The following is a 19,041-nucleotide window of genomic DNA, read 5'->3' as shown; positions in this document are numbered from 1 at the left end:
CGCCCAAAGTATGGATGACCGAGTAGAGGCGGCCATGATGCTAAGTGACGAGAATTTAAGATGTCCCCTAATACTGGATGACTTAACAGATGATGCTTGCACGAAGTATGTTTCCCACCCAGAGCGGCTGTACATTATCCTGGATGGCGTGGTTGTGTTAGCTGGGGGGAGAGGGCCGCACAAATATAATACACAATTAGTGGACGACTGGCTCAGTGCTTACAGAGGGCGCTAGTTAACTGAAGTTACAAAATTCGTTGGTGCCTTCAAGGATTGTTTTATTTGATCTTAATCATACTATTTGAGGTAGTGTTATGGTAGTCTTCCTGAATCTTTCTTCGCTGGATCAGCATATACCATTGTTGAATATGCGTGCTTGACGGTGTGGATCAAACCGATGTAAAAAGCAAATGAAAGTTAAGTAATCTAGGCTTGCCGCATATTCTAGACCTGCATTGGGCATATTTGTTTAAGATTGTGTATGACGCCCTTGTCGCTCGGATATCACTGGAAAATTGGTAACTGTGGTTTCAAAGACGCTTCACAATAAGGGTGAATATTAAACTATACATGTTATTCAGGTTTATCCTATTGAAAAGCTTTCAGGTGTGGCGTCTGTACGTTTTCTGATATTAGTTGACAGCACCGCGTATGATCACGTGACCGGAAATACTGGGGTCACGTGTGATGTCAGGAGAGCTGTCACTTAAGATCACAAAGTACAAACGATTATCTACTTGTGTTATGTTAGTCTTTCTGAACCCCTCTTCGCTATAGTAGCATATACAATGTTGCTTGACGCTGTGGATCATTGGAGGTCAGACATAGTGTGCTTCTTCAGACAGTCTTCAGTCCGATCGTTAGGCGATCGTCTGGTCTCTCAAACAAACATATTTTACAAAATACAGTTCATAACTTATATTTATAAAATATAATTGAAAGAAAGTGAAAGTGAAGTAATCCACATATTGAAGACTTGCACTGGGTGTATTTGTTTTAGAGTCGGTATGACTCTACAGATTTTGCAGGTTTCATCAACTTTCAAGGCATACAGATGTGTCTGTACGTTTTCTGATATTAGTTGACAGTACCGCGTATGATCACGTGACCGGAAATACTGGGGTCACGTGTGATGTCAGGAAAGCTGTCACCTAGGATCACAAGGTACAAACGAGTATTAAGTGCTTTAACTGTTCAGGATAGTGTGTACATCCATGTAAATACTGCTGAAAATGTATGTGAATGATATTAAAATTAAGAAGTCGCCAAATCCTTACTCTCACTCACTGGTGTCAACGTGTATTACAGTTATTTTTGGAATCTGAGCAAGGAACCCGCTTTACATGTTAAATAACACCTTTTCCGCGGGACTGTAATCTGAACTGCGATCCAGCAAGAAAGGTTAAGCTCCTGTGGATGCTGCTGTTATGTCTGTATCCACTTATCTAGTATACTGAACAGCAAAATAAACGCAACTCTGTTTTTTTTAATCGAAGACAAACATAAAGGCTTACTTCATTAGATTTGATTTTTTTCGAAACTTGCGTTTCTTTTGCCGTTGAATATATAAGTCGTGAAGGTCCGGTTTAGAACTGGTCTTCAGCAACCCATGTTTCTTGTAAGAAGCGACGGGCGGTCAAGTTATGAGGTTTGGACAGTGAGGGTGTTGCGCCCAAACGCAGACCAGACTTCACGAGCACCACCTTAAGAGACACAGTGTCTGATTTTAACGGACACTACTACCTGAACAGAAACAGCGTCTTACTTTAACAGACAGCACAATGTAAACAGGGATAGTGTCTCAGTTGAATAGACACCACCGCCTTAAGAGAGACAGCGGGCACTACTATCTGAACAGACACATTGTCTTACTTGAACAGACAGTACTACCTAAACACGGATTCGCACCATTCGCTCATCACACATCCCCTTTACCTGTGATAAGCCAAGTAGATTACTGAAAAGCGTACCTGTGTCACAAGTACTATGTAGCGATGGGGCAATGCTTGTTTGTCCTAGTGTCATCCAAACTACAGATATAACCACAGTGACAGTACAGTGTTTTGTCACTACATCATTCGAAACTATACACATCGCCACAATGACATGACGATGTTTTGTCATTGTGTCATTCTAAATATACACATCGCCACAGTGACATGACAATGTTTTGTCATTACGTCATTCTAAATATACACATCGCCCCAGTGACATGACAATGTTTTGTCATTATGTCATTCTACACATCGTCACAGTAGGAGGAGGCAGTACAGGAGGAGGCAGCTGAAAAATCTGATGTCGTAGCCTCCCCAGTACTGATTTTGTTTGACACTATTTTCAGTTAGTGTGATGTCTTGGGCTCATGAAAAGGCCTGTAATACTCTCAGATTGTGGTATTAGTTTTTTTTATTCCACGGGCCATTTTATGTGGTGGGGGTTTGTGAACATTTTCATGGCATTTGGTTTTGCTGCCTGACAACATCTCAAGGTTAATCATGGATAGTTTTACTACTATCAATCTGATCACTTTCATTTTGACTTTTGTGTATTGCTAAAGGATGAAGAAATTTCTTGACATATTTTTTGCTTTTGAAATTAAATTTTGAATTAAATGCAAACAAATACGTCGGGTCGTGAAAAACAAAATGTAATCTAAATATTAAATTGCAATATTGAAATACTTCACCAGCAGGTGGCCAGTACACTGACCCTCAAAGTGACCATCCGGGACTTGCTTTGCCTCGAGCTACCTACTGAAGTGAGTGAGTGAGTGAGTTTAGTTTTACGCCGCACTCAGCAATATTACAGCTATATGGCGGCGGTCTGTAAATAATCGAGTCTGGACCAGACAATCCAGTGATCAACAACATGAGCATCGATCTGCGCAATTGGGAACCGATGACACGCGTCAACCAAGTCAGCGAGCCTGACCACCCGATCCCGTTAGTCGCCTCTTACGACAAGCTGAGTCGCCTTTTATGGCAAGCATGGGTTGCTGAAGGCCTATTCTACCCCGGGACCTTCACGGGTAAGCTACCTACTGAAGGACGGAATGGTGGGTTAAACTAAGTTATGCCATCTATAGATAGCATCGTACAGGGCATGCACGAAGGGGGCCCTATCTACACTACCACCTAAATCTACCAGTCAAGTGCAGTCAGCATTGGGCCTACTGGGGATGCTGAAAAGACTGGGGCCACAGAGTGTGCCAACCCTAAACTAGCTGGGTTGCTGTAACAACCATCCTGACTGTACAGTCAGGCCCTAGCACCGAACCTACTCCATGTACAGTCGGCGGGGGGCTACGCGGAGAGCGGATGTACGATGGAGCCACCATGAGACAAAAGCTCATCCCATCGGTCCCTCGGAAAGCCAGTGTACTAAAGTCCAGGTGCAAGAGTTTAGAGGGACACAACATCAAATCCAGAATGTGCCAGGGTTCCTGCGTCTGAAAGAAATGAGTCATGCATAAGGATCAGAAATCACATTTCTAGCGTATGTAGACTGGTTTAACAACAGCGAGTAAGTGTGGTTTTATGCCGCTTTGACAGTATTCCAACGACGGGCCTCAGAAGTGGGCGTGAGGCATAGTATTTAAGTGGGGACTCGAACACTTGCAATGAACATGGCGTGCCAACACTTGAACAACTAGGCTACGCTACCACTCCGTTTACATGCAGAAACCAGAATCAAACTTTCCCATCTATACCTAAATGGCTGTATACTGTGAGAGAATGAGTGTGCACTGTAAATTAAACAAATATTCATGAAGACGCATATCCTTTTCTAAATAGATTTGGAAACACCTGCCTGTCTGGTCCTCTGTCGCCCTTCCAAAGAATCCTTGAAGTCATCCTACCTCTACAGGATTTCAAGACTTTCTGTCCCCACGACAAATATATCACATCATTTGAGTCGGTGCTGAGACTCCAAGCGGGCTTAAGTCGCTCGCTTCGGTCGCTCACTTGAAGTGTGGAGCTGGAAACGACAAAGGGCAAACCAGCCACCTTACGTAACCTAATCCCAGTAGCCAAACCCGACACAAAGGGTTAAAGCTATTGAAACCTCAATCACAAGTGTTTGCACAGAGACATGTTTTCTGATTTAGCGTGAGTCAAGTAAGGCCTGGTAATACTCTTTATTGTAACAAAAGGAAACAAAAATTTCTTTAATTAATTACAGATTTATTTATGTAAGACAATATAATTACATAATCAACGGCTAATACAATGCAAGTAACGCATTGTAAATTTAAAATTACAAGTTAAACCCAAAGTGACATAGGTGCATGGATCATTCACTGCAAATGACTTAAGACAAACTGTCGTCCGTGGGTGGGAATGTTGTAAATTGTGATGTGCTTGTCACTGCTCATCGCATTCGTGATTCACTAGTGTTATTCCGCGATTACAGTCGGTTTGCAGTGAAAACGTACCGATGAATGTCTTTTTTAACAAAAAAGTAAATCGAATAAAGTGAAATTAAGATTGCAAATTCTTATAATTTTACCTTGCAAATTGAACATTAAATCCTCAGAATCTTATTCAACTTAAAATGAAAGTTGCTTAACAAGCGATCATAAATTTCAAATTACTTTCTTTGTATTACAAGGGGGTATGCACATTACATAAAACGCTGAGACGAAGTTGGGTTGGTGTAAGTTAACGCTCATCACGTACCGCACGTGCTCTTGTTCCACTGATCTAACTGCAGCGCTTACCCCCTGGCAATACAAACCAGTAATAACTATTTGAATCTATGATCGTTTGTTAAACAACTTTTATCCTAACTTGAATAAAATTCTAAGACTTTAATTTTCAGTTGGCAAAATAAAATTACGCTGATTCGAAATATTAATTTCACTGTGCCTGGTTTACTTTTTGTTTAAAGTGACAAATCCTCTCAACATCGGACACCACCATACATGTACATGAGACACCACCATCACATTCACCAATACATGGCGCACCACCACCGGCATTACATGGGACACCACAACATCTACCAATGCATGGGGCACCACCACCACATGCACCACTACATACAGACACCACAGCTACCGACACAACATGGGATGCAACACAGCCACCACTAATTACGACACAACTACATCTACCACTACACAACTGGAACACCCAAACCACGTCTATCACATCATGATTTGGTGATATGGTGGACACTGAAGTGTTTTAGCCCGTCATATTCAGTGGTGGGTTTGTTCAATTTTTCCTTGTGCAAACTAGTTCTAAAGATGTGTTGTGATGCGACATGCATCCAAGAAAGACAAAGTAGGATACTATCTTTTGAATGAATTAAATCTCTCGATATGGATGAATTTGACTTTAAAGGAATGTGCATTTGAAACCACAATATTGACACCTAGGTGATTTACAAAGTACATATGATATACTCCCAATTTTGCGATATTCTAAAAACAACAACAACAGTATATCTTTAAACACATGACACGTTTTATTGATATAAGTACTTCTTTTTTATTCTTTATACCACGTTTCAGAACCACTTCTTTTTTATTCTTCATACTACGTTTCAGAGCTAATTCTTGATCTTAGTCAGATATTTTTCCAGATCATAAGATGTTATATTTACTAGCCAGTGTTTAGAATACCTCTTGGCTTCATTTTCAGCTGCATGTACTTTTGCTGAATGAACTGTCACGTAGATGCAAGTCATGGTGTGGATGCATCTTCTAGTCATCGTATATTGTAGGTTAAATATCTGTTGATTTAGATCTGGTTTTACATAATCGTAGACTGTGCATGTGTTTATTCAGATTTACATGTAGATGATCGAAAATTGTACATTTATGGATAAATTCTGGTTTTGTATAATCATACATTGCCTATGCGTGTATTAAGTTCTGGTTGCAGACAAAGGAACATGTAAATTAATAATGTTTTATATAATTGTATCAAATTCCGATTTAGTCCCTTAGAATTTAAAGACAATCGAAACTACACTAATTGTCAAAACGCTTCACTCACTCACTCAGCTGTTCTGGACGTTGGGATTTAATGGCCGCGTTGTAATCGTATACAATCTTGAGCATTCTCTTGTATTACACTGAAGTGTTTTGACCTGTTTCCAAAGTGTGTTAATAAGACGATGTCAGGTGTAATGGAGATCTGATTTGGGACGGCTTTATATGCAAACTGCCCACAAGATATAATGACCGAAAAAATCCTGATTGACACCTAATTGTGTGAATGTAGTTGATGAGTTTCAGATGAGTTCAGTAAGACAATTCCCATTGTCCAATGTTCTACATGTTCTAAAATTGGACGGAGTGATAACACACCTTAAACACGATTGCCATATGACGAACGGAATAACCGTACTTCAAGCTTAATGGGGATATGTGCACACTTATGTAGTTGGACATCAGTACTCTTGCAACGCGTTTGTACACAGTTACCACCAGAACAACTCCGTTCGCAGACAGACGAAACTCGACCGCATTATGTTTTTAGTTTCTTTGGTATTCCGTGCAAATATTCTCAAAACCAAATGAATTGTTCTTAAGAAGTTTGTAGTACATTTGTACTCTGTTCAGAAAGAGCGCAATGGATTCTTATCAAGTTTCACTCGTTCTACGTGTATGTAGGTCTCACACAGGTCTCACTATTTCCACACTGTGTGTATCACGATATGACACGGTCGGGTATACACACAGGGTATAACATGTTCTCCATTTGTTATAAAAATTCTGCCTGTGAAACATGAACAAATTTGCAGCTGTCAACATGCTGAATGCTTATTTCCTGCAATTTTTACTGGAAGCAGAACAAGAGTACAATGGATTGCTAGAGCAAGAAAGGAGGAAACGAGTGTTGGGTGAGAAACTGGCTTTAACCTGAGAGGCCAACACTTTTGGAACATTTCATCAACTGACACAGGATCTCCGCTTTGATGATCATGAGGCCTACAATTTCTTGAGAATCCCCCCTCCCACGTTTGATGACATTCTTGAATGCACCACCCCTTCATTAAATAAGATGTCTTTCTTGGTCCACCCTCATTTTTCTTTGGAGTCATGGTGATGTCGATGTTTCCAGCTTAAAACTGATAACGGAAATAAGAATGGGCTGGGTACTTACAGAAATCAAACCAGGACATGTCTGCTATTACCACTGCACACGCTAGAATCAGAGTGAGAATGTAGTGCGAACGGGAAGAGGTGTTTGAATACGAGCTGGCTGGGTTGAGAAAAAGTTAGAGCTGGAAAGTGATAGGTCTAATTCAGAACGGATATAAACTGACTAAAGACGGGTTTGAACTGCTTGAAAACGTTGTTCACATGGGGTGAATACGCATTTCTCCCCAGTCTATACGTAATACCAACTGTCTGGGGATTGGGGACGTATGAGGTAGACATACTGACAACTGTTTATGATCAAAAGAGGATCGTAATTTATATAACCACTACACGTTCTTTCCCGGTCAGTCTCTTTTTACAGTTATTGTTAAGACAGGTCAGGACGTCCTCAGAACTACTAAAGTACTTTGGTGTGCCTCGGACCTACCAATAGGTAGCATGGCCGGACCAACAGAACGCCATCGTTCGTTCGTATGTGCGACAAGACCAGACTTGTTGAGAAGACCGCTGATTTGTCACAATGTCTTGGTTTTGGTGTGTTTTACCAACAATATTGACTTCTTGCGCCGTTGACGATCATCTTTGATTCGCTCCCCTATTTTGACCGACCCTTGCCTGGAATACCTGTCTTAAAGAGCATCAACTCTAATACAGTCAGTTCGATTCCGAATTTATCTCAATGCGTATTAGCCAAGTCTCCAAATTTTGAAGCAGTTCCCTTTCTGAACATTTGCAATTTTGTCATTCCATTAACTATATGAAGAGCTAGCATTCTCCCCTCTGCTAGTGGGCAATGAAGGACCAAACACTCCCGTTTTAAGTTCCTCTTACAATACCTGTGAAGGTCTTTAGGTAGGATAGGCCTTCAGCTATGCGTGCTTGCCATAAAAGGCGACTATGCTTGTCGTAAGAGGCGACTAACGGGATCGGGTGGTCAGGCTGACTGACATAGTTGACACACGTCATAGGTTTCCAATTGAGCAGATCGATGCTCATGTTGTTGATCACTGGATTGTCTGGTCCAGACTCGATTATTTACAGACCGCCGCCATATAGCTGGAATATTGCTGAGTGCGACGTAAAACTAAACTCACTTACCCACTCACTCCTCTTACAAACTGCATTTGTTGTTCCATCTGAATGAGCCATTGTGAAAGGAACACCAGAAATGTCAATGTGCTAATCAGGATTGATGGGAAAATCCATTCAGTCTTCCAAATTCATGGCGTGTCATGTCTGTATCATTGCAAGTGGAGTTGTTGTCCCAAAGGATATTATTCACGGCTTCTTGCAGTTGAACAGAGGAAAAGGTTTAATAATATTATCATATATAGTCATTTGAACTCTTCCAAAACAAACGTTTGGTCACCTTTACATCGATTGAACCTGAAACTGAACATCTCCTCTTCTACACTGATTCCCAAAACGTCTGTAAAGCCCAGTACCCACAACTACCATGTGCATGTGTGGATACAACCAGTCATGAAGATTCCTTCACCAACTGGCCCTGGTTGAAGCATTTGTGATGGTCAGCTGATCCCTTTTCTGATGTCTAGAGATCCTACTCCCCTTGGATTGGTTGAATTGACGTAGAGTAAATGCAAAAGGTCAGTGAAGAGGAGAGTTAATTGTAAGCTTCTGAAAGTATCAAAAGTGATTAAGAGTTATCTGACATACCACTTTGAATAGCTACAACAGGGTCGAAGTTATCATTTCTCAATTAAGGGAGAACTATCAACATTAAAAGAATGTAATATCAATGTGTTCATGCATAAAACGTAACCTATAAAAAAGTACAGGGGTGCAGATCGGCAGCCATTTTGAATTCTGGGTAAGACAATTCCATATAACATGCTGTCACTCTAGAAGTTAACAGGAAACAAAAACAACTGATTCTAGTTACAAGAATAATGTAAACTTTCAATAAATAAATCACCACCACACATTTCCATGAAAAGTTGGACAATCGCTAAAATCCCCTGTCTCATAGAATAAGCTGTAAAACATATCACCACGACATGACCATACAGAATTACTTGTTTTGTGCCCAAGCCACAACTCTAGAAGAGACAAGTGTAACAAAAACAAGAAAAGTGTCAACATTGGATGGACACATTCGGTGTTATTTTTTTATATACCAAACGTCATGAAAATGCTCACAGATCACCACCACATAAAATAGACTGTGAAAAAACTGAGCCCAATACATCATACTAACTGAAAATAATGTCAAACGAAATTAGTACTGGGTAGGCTACGAAATCCTATTTCTAGGCCCTTTTTGAGATTCTCCTCCTGGACTACAGTGGCATGACAGTGTTTTGTCATTATATCATACGAAGCTATACGCATAACCAGAGTGACAGTACAATGTTTGTTTTCTCGTTATATCATACGAAGCTATACGCATAACCACAGTGACAGTACAATGTTTGTTTTCTCGTTATATCATACGAAGCTAGACATACAGCTGTAGTGGCAAGGCACAATCGATGAATGGTGTAGACTTGCCCTTTACCAGATCACGAGGCTGAAAGGGGTATGAGGAGGAGGGCACTGGCTATCATACCGACATGGAGGTTACACTCGCTAGGAATCGTGTAAGACACGCAAAATAACATTTTGAACGTTCACATTCACCCCAAAATTCGAACTTTAAATATTTCAGAACCAGACTTCTACAGACATGTTTTTTGCATGAAATTAGCGTGTATTCTTTTTTAACTGAGCAATTATCATCATAAACGCAAGTGGATTTCAATCATTATGTCGGTTTTTTAAGTCGAAGGATCACATGGGTCAGAAAAAAATCATGTTTTCCCTTCTTTGTCACCACGAGAGGTTTTATGTACGTGTTGAGGCGAATCAGGTTGTGTGTGTATAGCTCCCGTTACCCGTACGTCTGTTGATAACAGTTGAGTCATGATGATATAACGATAGTGAACAAAGTCTAATCAGAGCTAAGCAATACAGGTACAGTCGTCGCCACTGTCAGTGCACTTGGTGAACGAACTGATTTGTCCGTTGTTCCATTCAGTCCTACGCTGACAGGCTATGCAGTAAACTACAGGTAAATATATGGGGCCACTAATTTTTAGCTCATTATAACTGCCGTTCGTTATTTCGACTAGGATATACATCAAGTGGACGGGCCAAAATGGAAAGGGGGCGACGTGATTGTGTGTGTGTGTGTGTGTGTGTGTGTGTGTGTGTGTGTGTGTGTGTGTGTGTGTGTGTGTGTGTGTGTGTGGTGTGTGGTGTGTGTGTCTGTGGTGTGTGTGTCTGTGTGTGTCTGTGTGTGTGCATAAGTTGGGCTTGATCCATTTCGTATAAGAGATGTCTGAAATAATATACAGACGACATCCTGCTAGCTAATAGTCCCTCTCTGAGGATCAGCTAACGATCTTTTTCACCTGTTAAACAAATTAACTGTTGAACGACGATTGGAGTTCTATGGATATACAACTACTTTAATATTAATACAAGCGACCTTCCTGTGTAGGTACTATCACTGATATCAAGCAAGTGATTACTGAATGCGTGAGTAGCTATACGGAAGCGATGCTTATATTAATACGAGGTTGTATATCAATAGAACATCCCTTGTTGTTCATCACCCAAACTTCTAAATGCCACCCAAAGAAGTTAAAATGAATGCTTTTCATTTTTCAGGGCCAGATGTCATCTCAGATACTGAAGACGATTTGGGCGACTGTGGCTGTTCTGCTTAGGTTTGTGACAATAGTCACTATCGTTAACATCGGAAGAATATGTCCTCCGATCAGACGACAGTTTGAGAAATTCCTAGACAAGGGCCTTGCCGGGTCCTCGGTGAGTGGAGCTGACGTGTGCGAATCGTTCCTCCACGTTAAAAACTGGAAACTAATTCTAGAAGAATGGTTCCAGGATGCAAGCTTTCATCCTGAAGAGAATTGTAGAGCCCCTGACGCAGTTGTCTGGTCAGCAGACGGCAAAACCAAACACCGTCTGCTGGACTTCATGAAGAAGGGGCGTCCTCTGGTTCTCAACTTTGGGAGCTGTAGCTGACCTCCCTTTATGGCCAAACTGGCCAAGTTCAACGACATTGTTCAAAAGTATGGACATATCGCTGACTTTCTTCTGATATACATACAAGAAGCCCATCCAACAGACGGGTGGAATTTGAATAATAATAAGTACCAACTTAGGAGCGCCCAAAGTATGGACGACAGAGTAGAGGCGGCCATGATGCTAAGTGACGAGAATTTAAGATGTCCCCTAATACTGGATGACTTAACAGATGATGCTTGCACGAAGTATCTTTCCCTCCCAGAGCGGCTGTACATTATCCTGGATGGCGTGGTTGTGTTAGCTGGAGGAAGAGGCCCGGGCAAATATAATACACAAGAAGTGGACGACTGGCTCAGTGCCTACAGAGGGCGCTAGTTAAAACATGCGCACTCCTACATTTAGTTTCTTTTCACATCTACCAGCACATAACAGCTAATTTCATTCTCAGCGCTTGGCTGAAGTTACAAAATTCGTTGGTGCCTTCAAGGATTGTTTTATTTAATCTTAATCATACTATTTGAGGTAGTGTTACGGTAGTCTTCCTGAATCTCTTCGCTAGATCAGCATATACCATTGTTGACTATGTTTGATGGTGTGGATCATTGGGGGTCCGACATAGTGTACCTCTTCAGGCAGTCTTCAAGCCAGTCGTTAGGCGATCGTCTGGTCTCTGCAACAAACATATTTTACAAAAATAAAGTTCATAACTTATATTCATAAAATGTAATTTAAAGAAAGTGAAACTGAAGCATTCCAGACTTACCACATATTGTAGACTAGCACTAGGTATTTTTGTAGAGTATGTATGTCAGACTAGCTTCTAGGATATCACTGGAACATTGGAAACTTTGCAGTCAAACAAACTCAGCAAAAAGGGTAAAGATTAAACAATACACATTTTGCAGGTTTCATCAACTTACAAGGCATGCAGATGTGTCGTCTGTACGTTTTCTGATATTAGTTGACAGTACCGCGTATGATCACGTGACCGGAAATACTGGGGTCAGGTGTGATGTCAGGAGAGCTGTCACCTAGGATCACAAAATGTAGACGATTATCTAGTGGTGTACCTGTACAGTATAGTGTGTACATCCAGTGTCATATAAATACTGATGAACATGTGAATGATATTAAAATTCAGAACTCCCCAATCTTTTTTCTCGTTCATTTGTGTCAAAGTTTATCACAGTTATTCTTGCAAACTGGGCAAGACACCAACTTGACGGGCTTATTCCGCATGAAGGTGTTATCGCTTTAAGAGTGTAATCTGAACACTGAACGATCCAACAAGAAACGTTAATCTCTTGTTGGTGGCGCTTTTCAGCCTGTATTCACTTACATAATAACACTCGTGAACATCCGGATTAAAACTGATCTTCAGAAGCTCATGGTTCTCGTAAGAGGCGACCTACATAATCGATTGATCAAGCCAGCTCACGCGGTTGAGACATACCATTCTGCCCAAGTGCTGTTGTTCACGGGAGTGTATGGTCCAGACTCGATTATTTACAGAATTCCGCCATACAGCTGGAATTTTGCTGAGTGTGGCGTTAACCAAGAAATCAGCCAAGCAACCAACATATTGTCAACACAAGTATGGACTACTATATATACCTGAACACACACAGTCGGTCAAAGTCTATATGTTCCATATCGGTAAAGATTCGCTGGTATTGGGTTAAACATGTTGAAGGTATTTAGAGATCTCACAGTTGACAGTCACGATGATTTGGGGAAATGTTCGCCTGGTTGCCATTACAATGACCTTTATGACCCGGCTGTGCAGTTCCACAAGTGCAGAAACTCCCTTTCAAGAACCTCTATGACCTTGGACGTTTGCTGCATCTGACTTGAAGTTAAATTTACCAACACAAATCCAGTGACCTAAAAATCCCATGGCATGCTGTACCACGTACGTGGTGAGGTATGAAAAGACAACAATTAAATGTCAATATTTATGCTCGATGTTGATCTCAGTATTGTTGGGTAGAGAATCCATTACTTACAGACCGCCGCCATATAGCTGGAATTTCGCTGAGGGCGACGTAAAACAACTGACAAACAAGAGATAAAGAAACAAGGTTCGACATTTCTTTGTCACATATATGAAGACCATGAGGCCATTCTTGCACATCTCCCATTGTAACCAAAACACTTTTACACAGAAGATCAGCTGCCGTCAGTCTGAGCGTAATCTACACAAAGAACTTTAACAGGCGACTCTAGTCAGACCAGGACAGATTGTTTTCGATCCCTCAGCTGATACATTTTTTCACATATATAAAGATATTTTTTCTATGTTTGTCTGTGAAGACAGCGGACAGCACTATTAGAGCTATACCGTGTACACCTAGTGCGACACTTTGGTAGTGAAGCATCTCGAATGGCAGTGTGTCGTAGTCAATATAAAACCTCAAGGACATCGGTTTGGTGTATACCATTTTCTGTATGTATACCATTTTGACCTACTTTCAGTTTAGGCTGTGGGTCAGCCCATAGAAATATGTTTGCCTAGGGGGGTCCCTGATCTCCAGACTCTTCACCTCAATCGATATGATGTTATTGTCACTGCAAGATAACGCGTACATGAAATATTGACGATCCATTATCCCAACACACTCATTAACACCTAATTGATAAATCACTAACTTCATGGGCGGATAGAGCTTTTTGAGACACGAGGGTGGGTGGAAGTTGGATGGGAGGTGGGGGGCGGGGTGCACATAGTCCACTGAATAAACTTTCAGGAGAAAAGGGGGAGAGGTCCCCTGCTCACACCACACCACACCTCGTTGCATCCAGCCATATGTCGGTCAGTTTATAAATACTTCTTATGCCCCTTATCGATGTTCAAGATGTTCAGGATGAAGCTGCTGAAGGTATGACAACTTCTGATGTCAATAGTCTGCTATATGAACTTTACAATGACTGTGTTGTGTCGACATTGTTTGTTTGTCGTTTCACATTGAGCAATATTTCAGCTATTTGGCAGCGGTGTGGCACAACGACCCACCAACATAGCCTAGCTGTTGTCAGCTCAGACTAGTGGCCAATATACCAAAGGCAACCATACACAAGTTAATCAACAGGTAAGCAAGCTGTCGTGAATTTATCGCCCAACATGGTGGACACACTAGATTTATCTACATGCTCTAACATATTTGTACAGACATGTATCGTCATACACCGTCACTATATTTGTATGTATCCACAGTGTTCCTGATACTACGTAAACTGTTCATATGTCCTTCCCATCCATGTCTTACTTACGACCCGCCAGACCCGCTCTGTCCACATTCTTCCACAGGATATATTTCCGCACGGTGATATGTTTCCCGGTGAACAGTTTAAGTGTTCTAAATTTCTTCTTCATGACATTTCATGACATAAACTCACTGGACCAAATAATCCAGTGATCAACAGCTTGAGTATCGATCTGCGCCACAGCTGACCAATGCCGTGTGTCCATCAAGTCAGCGTGCCTGACCACCCGATCCCGTTAGTCGCCTCTTATGACCTGCACGGGTTACTGAAGGCCAGTACTATAACCCCAACCTTCAAGGGTCTATTACATCACAGAGGGAGCAAGGTGTTGATGAACGGTGTGCAGGATGTACATGAAGCCAAATGTCAAAAATTATATTACATCGGAAAAGTATGTCAGAAATATGAATTTACTTAAATGTGATTGTTTTTATTGATTTCCTTCGGGTTTACAACTTTTATACCCAGTTCCTAATTTATAATGAATAAATAAAACACGAATAATAAACCCCTTAAAAAAATGATTCGGTCAGTAAAGAGGATTGGTAAAATGATTCATTGTATCTGTACGCAATAACTCAAAACAGTTGCGCAAGCCATGTCCTGTGATTGGGAACACACCACACTGTCACGTAAAGTCTGATAAAGTCTGTTTGTGCTTAAAGCTCGACACCGTGGGATCAACAAACGATGAAGATCCTACAGGTGCTACACTGGCTTCGGGAACTTCGTGTTATCAACCTGTGGACCTGTCATCTGACTGCTGGTACACTTACAGGATATCTGATAATATCCATCATGTACCATGAGTTTACATAAAGTCCTCTACCTTTGCTTTGACAAAATTCGGAAGCCAAAATTGTCTATTAAACGCATTTATACATTTTGTTTTTCATACGAAATGTGAACATGTAATATCAACATTAGACAATGTCTGGAAATAATAAAATGTTGGTATGATCATAACCGTGGAATTGTTTTAAATAGAACAATTGCAATACAAAACTTTGGGTGTAATTACAAAAAACATGAATAAAATAAACAAATAAATATAATGTAATAGTAAAAGATAGAAAGAAAAAAGAAATATCACATGTTAAACATATCGTATTTGTATAAATAAGTATGAATCTCACTTCGATGAACTTAGCACGCCTGGTCGATGTCTAAAATTGATATAAACGTTATTTACACGCGGTTACAGACAAAATAAACACTTTATTACTGACATATGCTTCGTGTCTGAAATGCATATTAATTAAATCACGTATTGGCTATGGTTATTGAAATATACGTGTCAGTGGGTCGGCGCATCACCCACGAGACTTTGCCCTTGGTCAAAGTGTCTTGTCGGAGAATTGGTGGACTTTAGGTAAGGTGAGATCTGAGTGGTCGATTGGTGCACACGCCTTCATATAATACCCCCACACAGCGAGGGGGGAATTAAACTCATCCTGAATCTGAGCTGTAGCAACTCCAGACGTGTGGACATGTGAGTATTTTCTGACGACTATTTGTGCTAAGATTTAATTGAATTTAAAGTTAAATGTTCAGCGACAAATTTGGTAATGCTGAAGCAGACATTGTGTGTAGATGTATGGTTAGATAAAATAAAACCAAATTACAAACCAATTACCTACCCCACCCACCTACCAAAACAAATACAAAAGCAAGCAATACAAGAAAGACATCCCACTCTCTAAAAAACAAGCAAATACACAATAAATACAAAAATATATTAATGCATGACAATTTAGTAGAGAAAACAACCTAACCAAAACAAACCGTTTCATCTTAATTTGTGTAACTTACTTTGTCATTTTATAGTTTAGACCATTTCAGTGTTACTCCAAACAGCAAAGAACCTGTATGTTACAAGGTAAAGTATCTCTCACACTTTGTGTACCCATTAAACTTAAAACTAAATTACTAACTCCGTACACACCACTGACTGGAAAAATCGTGTGTATGAGGTCACCAACGAACATATATTGGTATTATTTGGTGAATTCAAAGGACTTCAAATGTTCAATACTACCCCAGTTATACTCTTTCCATATTCATGAGAGGTATTTGTTAAGAGAAGTGTTTCGGAAATGTCCGTACCATGTGCTCGCGAATCACTATCAAAAGGTCATGGTGCAACGCCTTAGCCCAAAACTGCCCCACAATAGCAAGTCGTCTCTAACATATGCAGCGGCAAGCCGGGAACAGGTGCTACACGTGAAATTAGAGACATACATTTTGTTAATTCACATCCGGAAATACCCTTCACATATTTACCACAAAACCTTTACTGGGGCCTTGAATATTGTAGTGAGTGAGTTTACTTTTTCCCTAACCTTTAGCTGAATTCAAGCAATATAACGACGGAGGACACCAGAAATAGGCTTTACATATTGTACCCACATGGGGAATCGAACCCGGGTCTCCGACGTGACGAACGAACGTTTTAACCACTAAGCTACCCCACCCCCCTTGAAACCTTGACCAGCATTTGACACTCTTTGAAATCTTCATAGAACGTTCATGCATCGTGGATGGAAGTTTCCCCCGTGAACCACAGTCTTCACCAGCTGATGACCGTGAACTGTAACAGCCCTCGCTTATCTCAAACTGTTTGACCTCGCTGATGCAAATATAGATTCTAGCATGATGAAAAAAATGACAAGCGATAACATCGTGCATTGTCCGCTGTCATGACTAAAGCTTTCCTTTCATCGACAAATAGTACATACATTTTATATGCTTTATCAGGGAGCCTATATAGAGTATCCCCGGCCTTATCCAGGAATGTCATATACACAACAACTAGGAATGTTACTTGTTTGGGGGAAAATATTACATTGTAGATACATTTGACAAATACGCGAAAATTAAACCCCCGCGAATAATAATGATTTTACAGTATATTTGCGTTTATCTCCTTGTTTATGCGATATTACTCGAAATCGTATATATATGAGTCATGATCCCTTGCCTCTCGAGCCCTTTCCAGCATTGATAACCTTGGATGATTCAGCAAAGGTCATTTCGGATTTTTGGTTAAAGATCCCAACCCCCCTGTCTAAGTAATGTTTGGCCCAGTATTAATCGCAACAAACCCCAGTACAAGGTCGCGTCAGATAACCCGTCCACTCAAAAGCGACCGAGACGACCAAAACGATTTCACAAATCACACAACGGCAACTATCTGGGGTTCGGCGGGACTCAGAAAAAGGCTGTTCTCTTCCCCGGTTGCTAACACTGATCTTTCAGCAAACGAAAATCCGCACAAAATACAGATCTTTCATCTACAGTATATACGCTCAGGGGACAGCCTCCACCCAACTCCCCACCCCGCTCCCAGTCTATCCCCCTGTTACGCTGGGCTCCTTACCTGTAACCCCTTCTAAAGGTAGCTGTCACCGGAAAAACATCATTATTCAATTACATGTCTTTCGTGACAATGTTCTTCGTTGTTCTTTCATTATGGCATAAGTTAAAAATTCATGTGTGTATAATTATTTTATATTTATAAATTTCAGCTGAAGTGTCACTGCAGTTGGTGGTGAGGTGTCCAGCTGAAGCTGAATCATGGCTGAAGAAGCCATTTGGATTCTCCGTAAAGTAAAACTTCTTTCGTCTTTACTCGCATGGACATTCCTCAAGTTTGTTGTGCTGCAATTCTCTCTAGTATGTCAGCCTCTGAAAAGAAAGTTAATAAGTCTCGCTGATGAAATCATGGAAGGCACAACGGTTTCCGGGGAAGAGGTCTTGTGGACAATGTTGTCTTGGCAATACTGGAGTCTGATTCCCTACCACTTGCAGCTTGAGATTTTCAAAGAAAGTGAACAGGATAAGAGACCACCTGACGCAATTGTCTGGTCAGCAGACGGCAAAACCAAACACCGTCTGCTCGACTTCATGAAGAAAGGGCGCCCTCTGGTTCTCAACTTTGGAAGCTGCAGCTGACCTCCGTTCATAGCCAAGCTGGGCAAGTTCAACAAAATGGTTGAGAAATTTAGTCACTGCGTGGACTTCCTAGTGGTTTACATAGAAGAGGCTCATCCAGTGGATGGATGGCATTTTCGCGGGAACAAGTACCACGTGAATGGATCTACCAAGCTGGAGGAGAGAGCGGCGAGAACCAGTTTATTGAAAGCTGAAAATGTAACATGTCCCATGGTTATTGATGACATGTCGAATAATGCCAACAGAAAATACTCTGCCCTGCCAGAGCGCCTGTACGTGATTTTGGATGGCATTATAGAATATGCAGGCGGCTCCGGGCCGATGTCGTACAGTCTACCAGAGCTCGAACAATGGCTGAACAGCTACTGCAGCCAGCGTAACTAGGTCCAGTTAACTGACATATACTGAATTCTTGAGTGAGTGTTCAGTAAGTGGGTGAGTTTTTAGTGAGTGAGTGAGTGTTTCCACCCCACCGCCCTCATTAGTGATGGATAAGTTTGTTGCTGGTGTATGTTACATACTAAGAGGCTTTTTAGTGACTGAGTATGGTTTTACGGCGCTTTTAGCAATATTCTAGCAATATCACAGCAAGGACACCAGAAGTGGGCTTAACATGGGCTTAATACTACTTTCACACTATAGCTCAAATTCTGCTA

General features: G+C 41.0%; 1 protein-coding gene across 1 annotated transcript; it reads left to right on the top strand.

Annotated features, from left to right (window-relative positions):
• Positions 1–18,421: 18,421 nt before the first annotated feature.
• Positions 18,422–18,769, top strand: LOC137278900 (type I iodothyronine deiodinase-like). Its single transcript, XM_067811400.1, has one exon. It carries the CDS (start codon positions 18,422–18,424, stop codon positions 18,767–18,769), a length of 348 nt encoding a protein of 115 aa, XP_067667501.1.
• The last annotated feature ends 272 nt before the right edge of the window (positions 18,770–19,041 follow it).

This window comes from Haliotis asinina, chromosome 3 (genome assembly GCF_037392515.1).
Source record: "Haliotis asinina isolate JCU_RB_2024 chromosome 3, JCU_Hal_asi_v2, whole genome shotgun sequence".
NCBI lineage: Eukaryota > Metazoa > Mollusca > Gastropoda > Lepetellida > Haliotidae > Haliotis > Haliotis asinina.
Note: the sequence above shows the minus strand (reverse complement) of the source record. Positions and strands in the feature narration are given on the sequence as shown.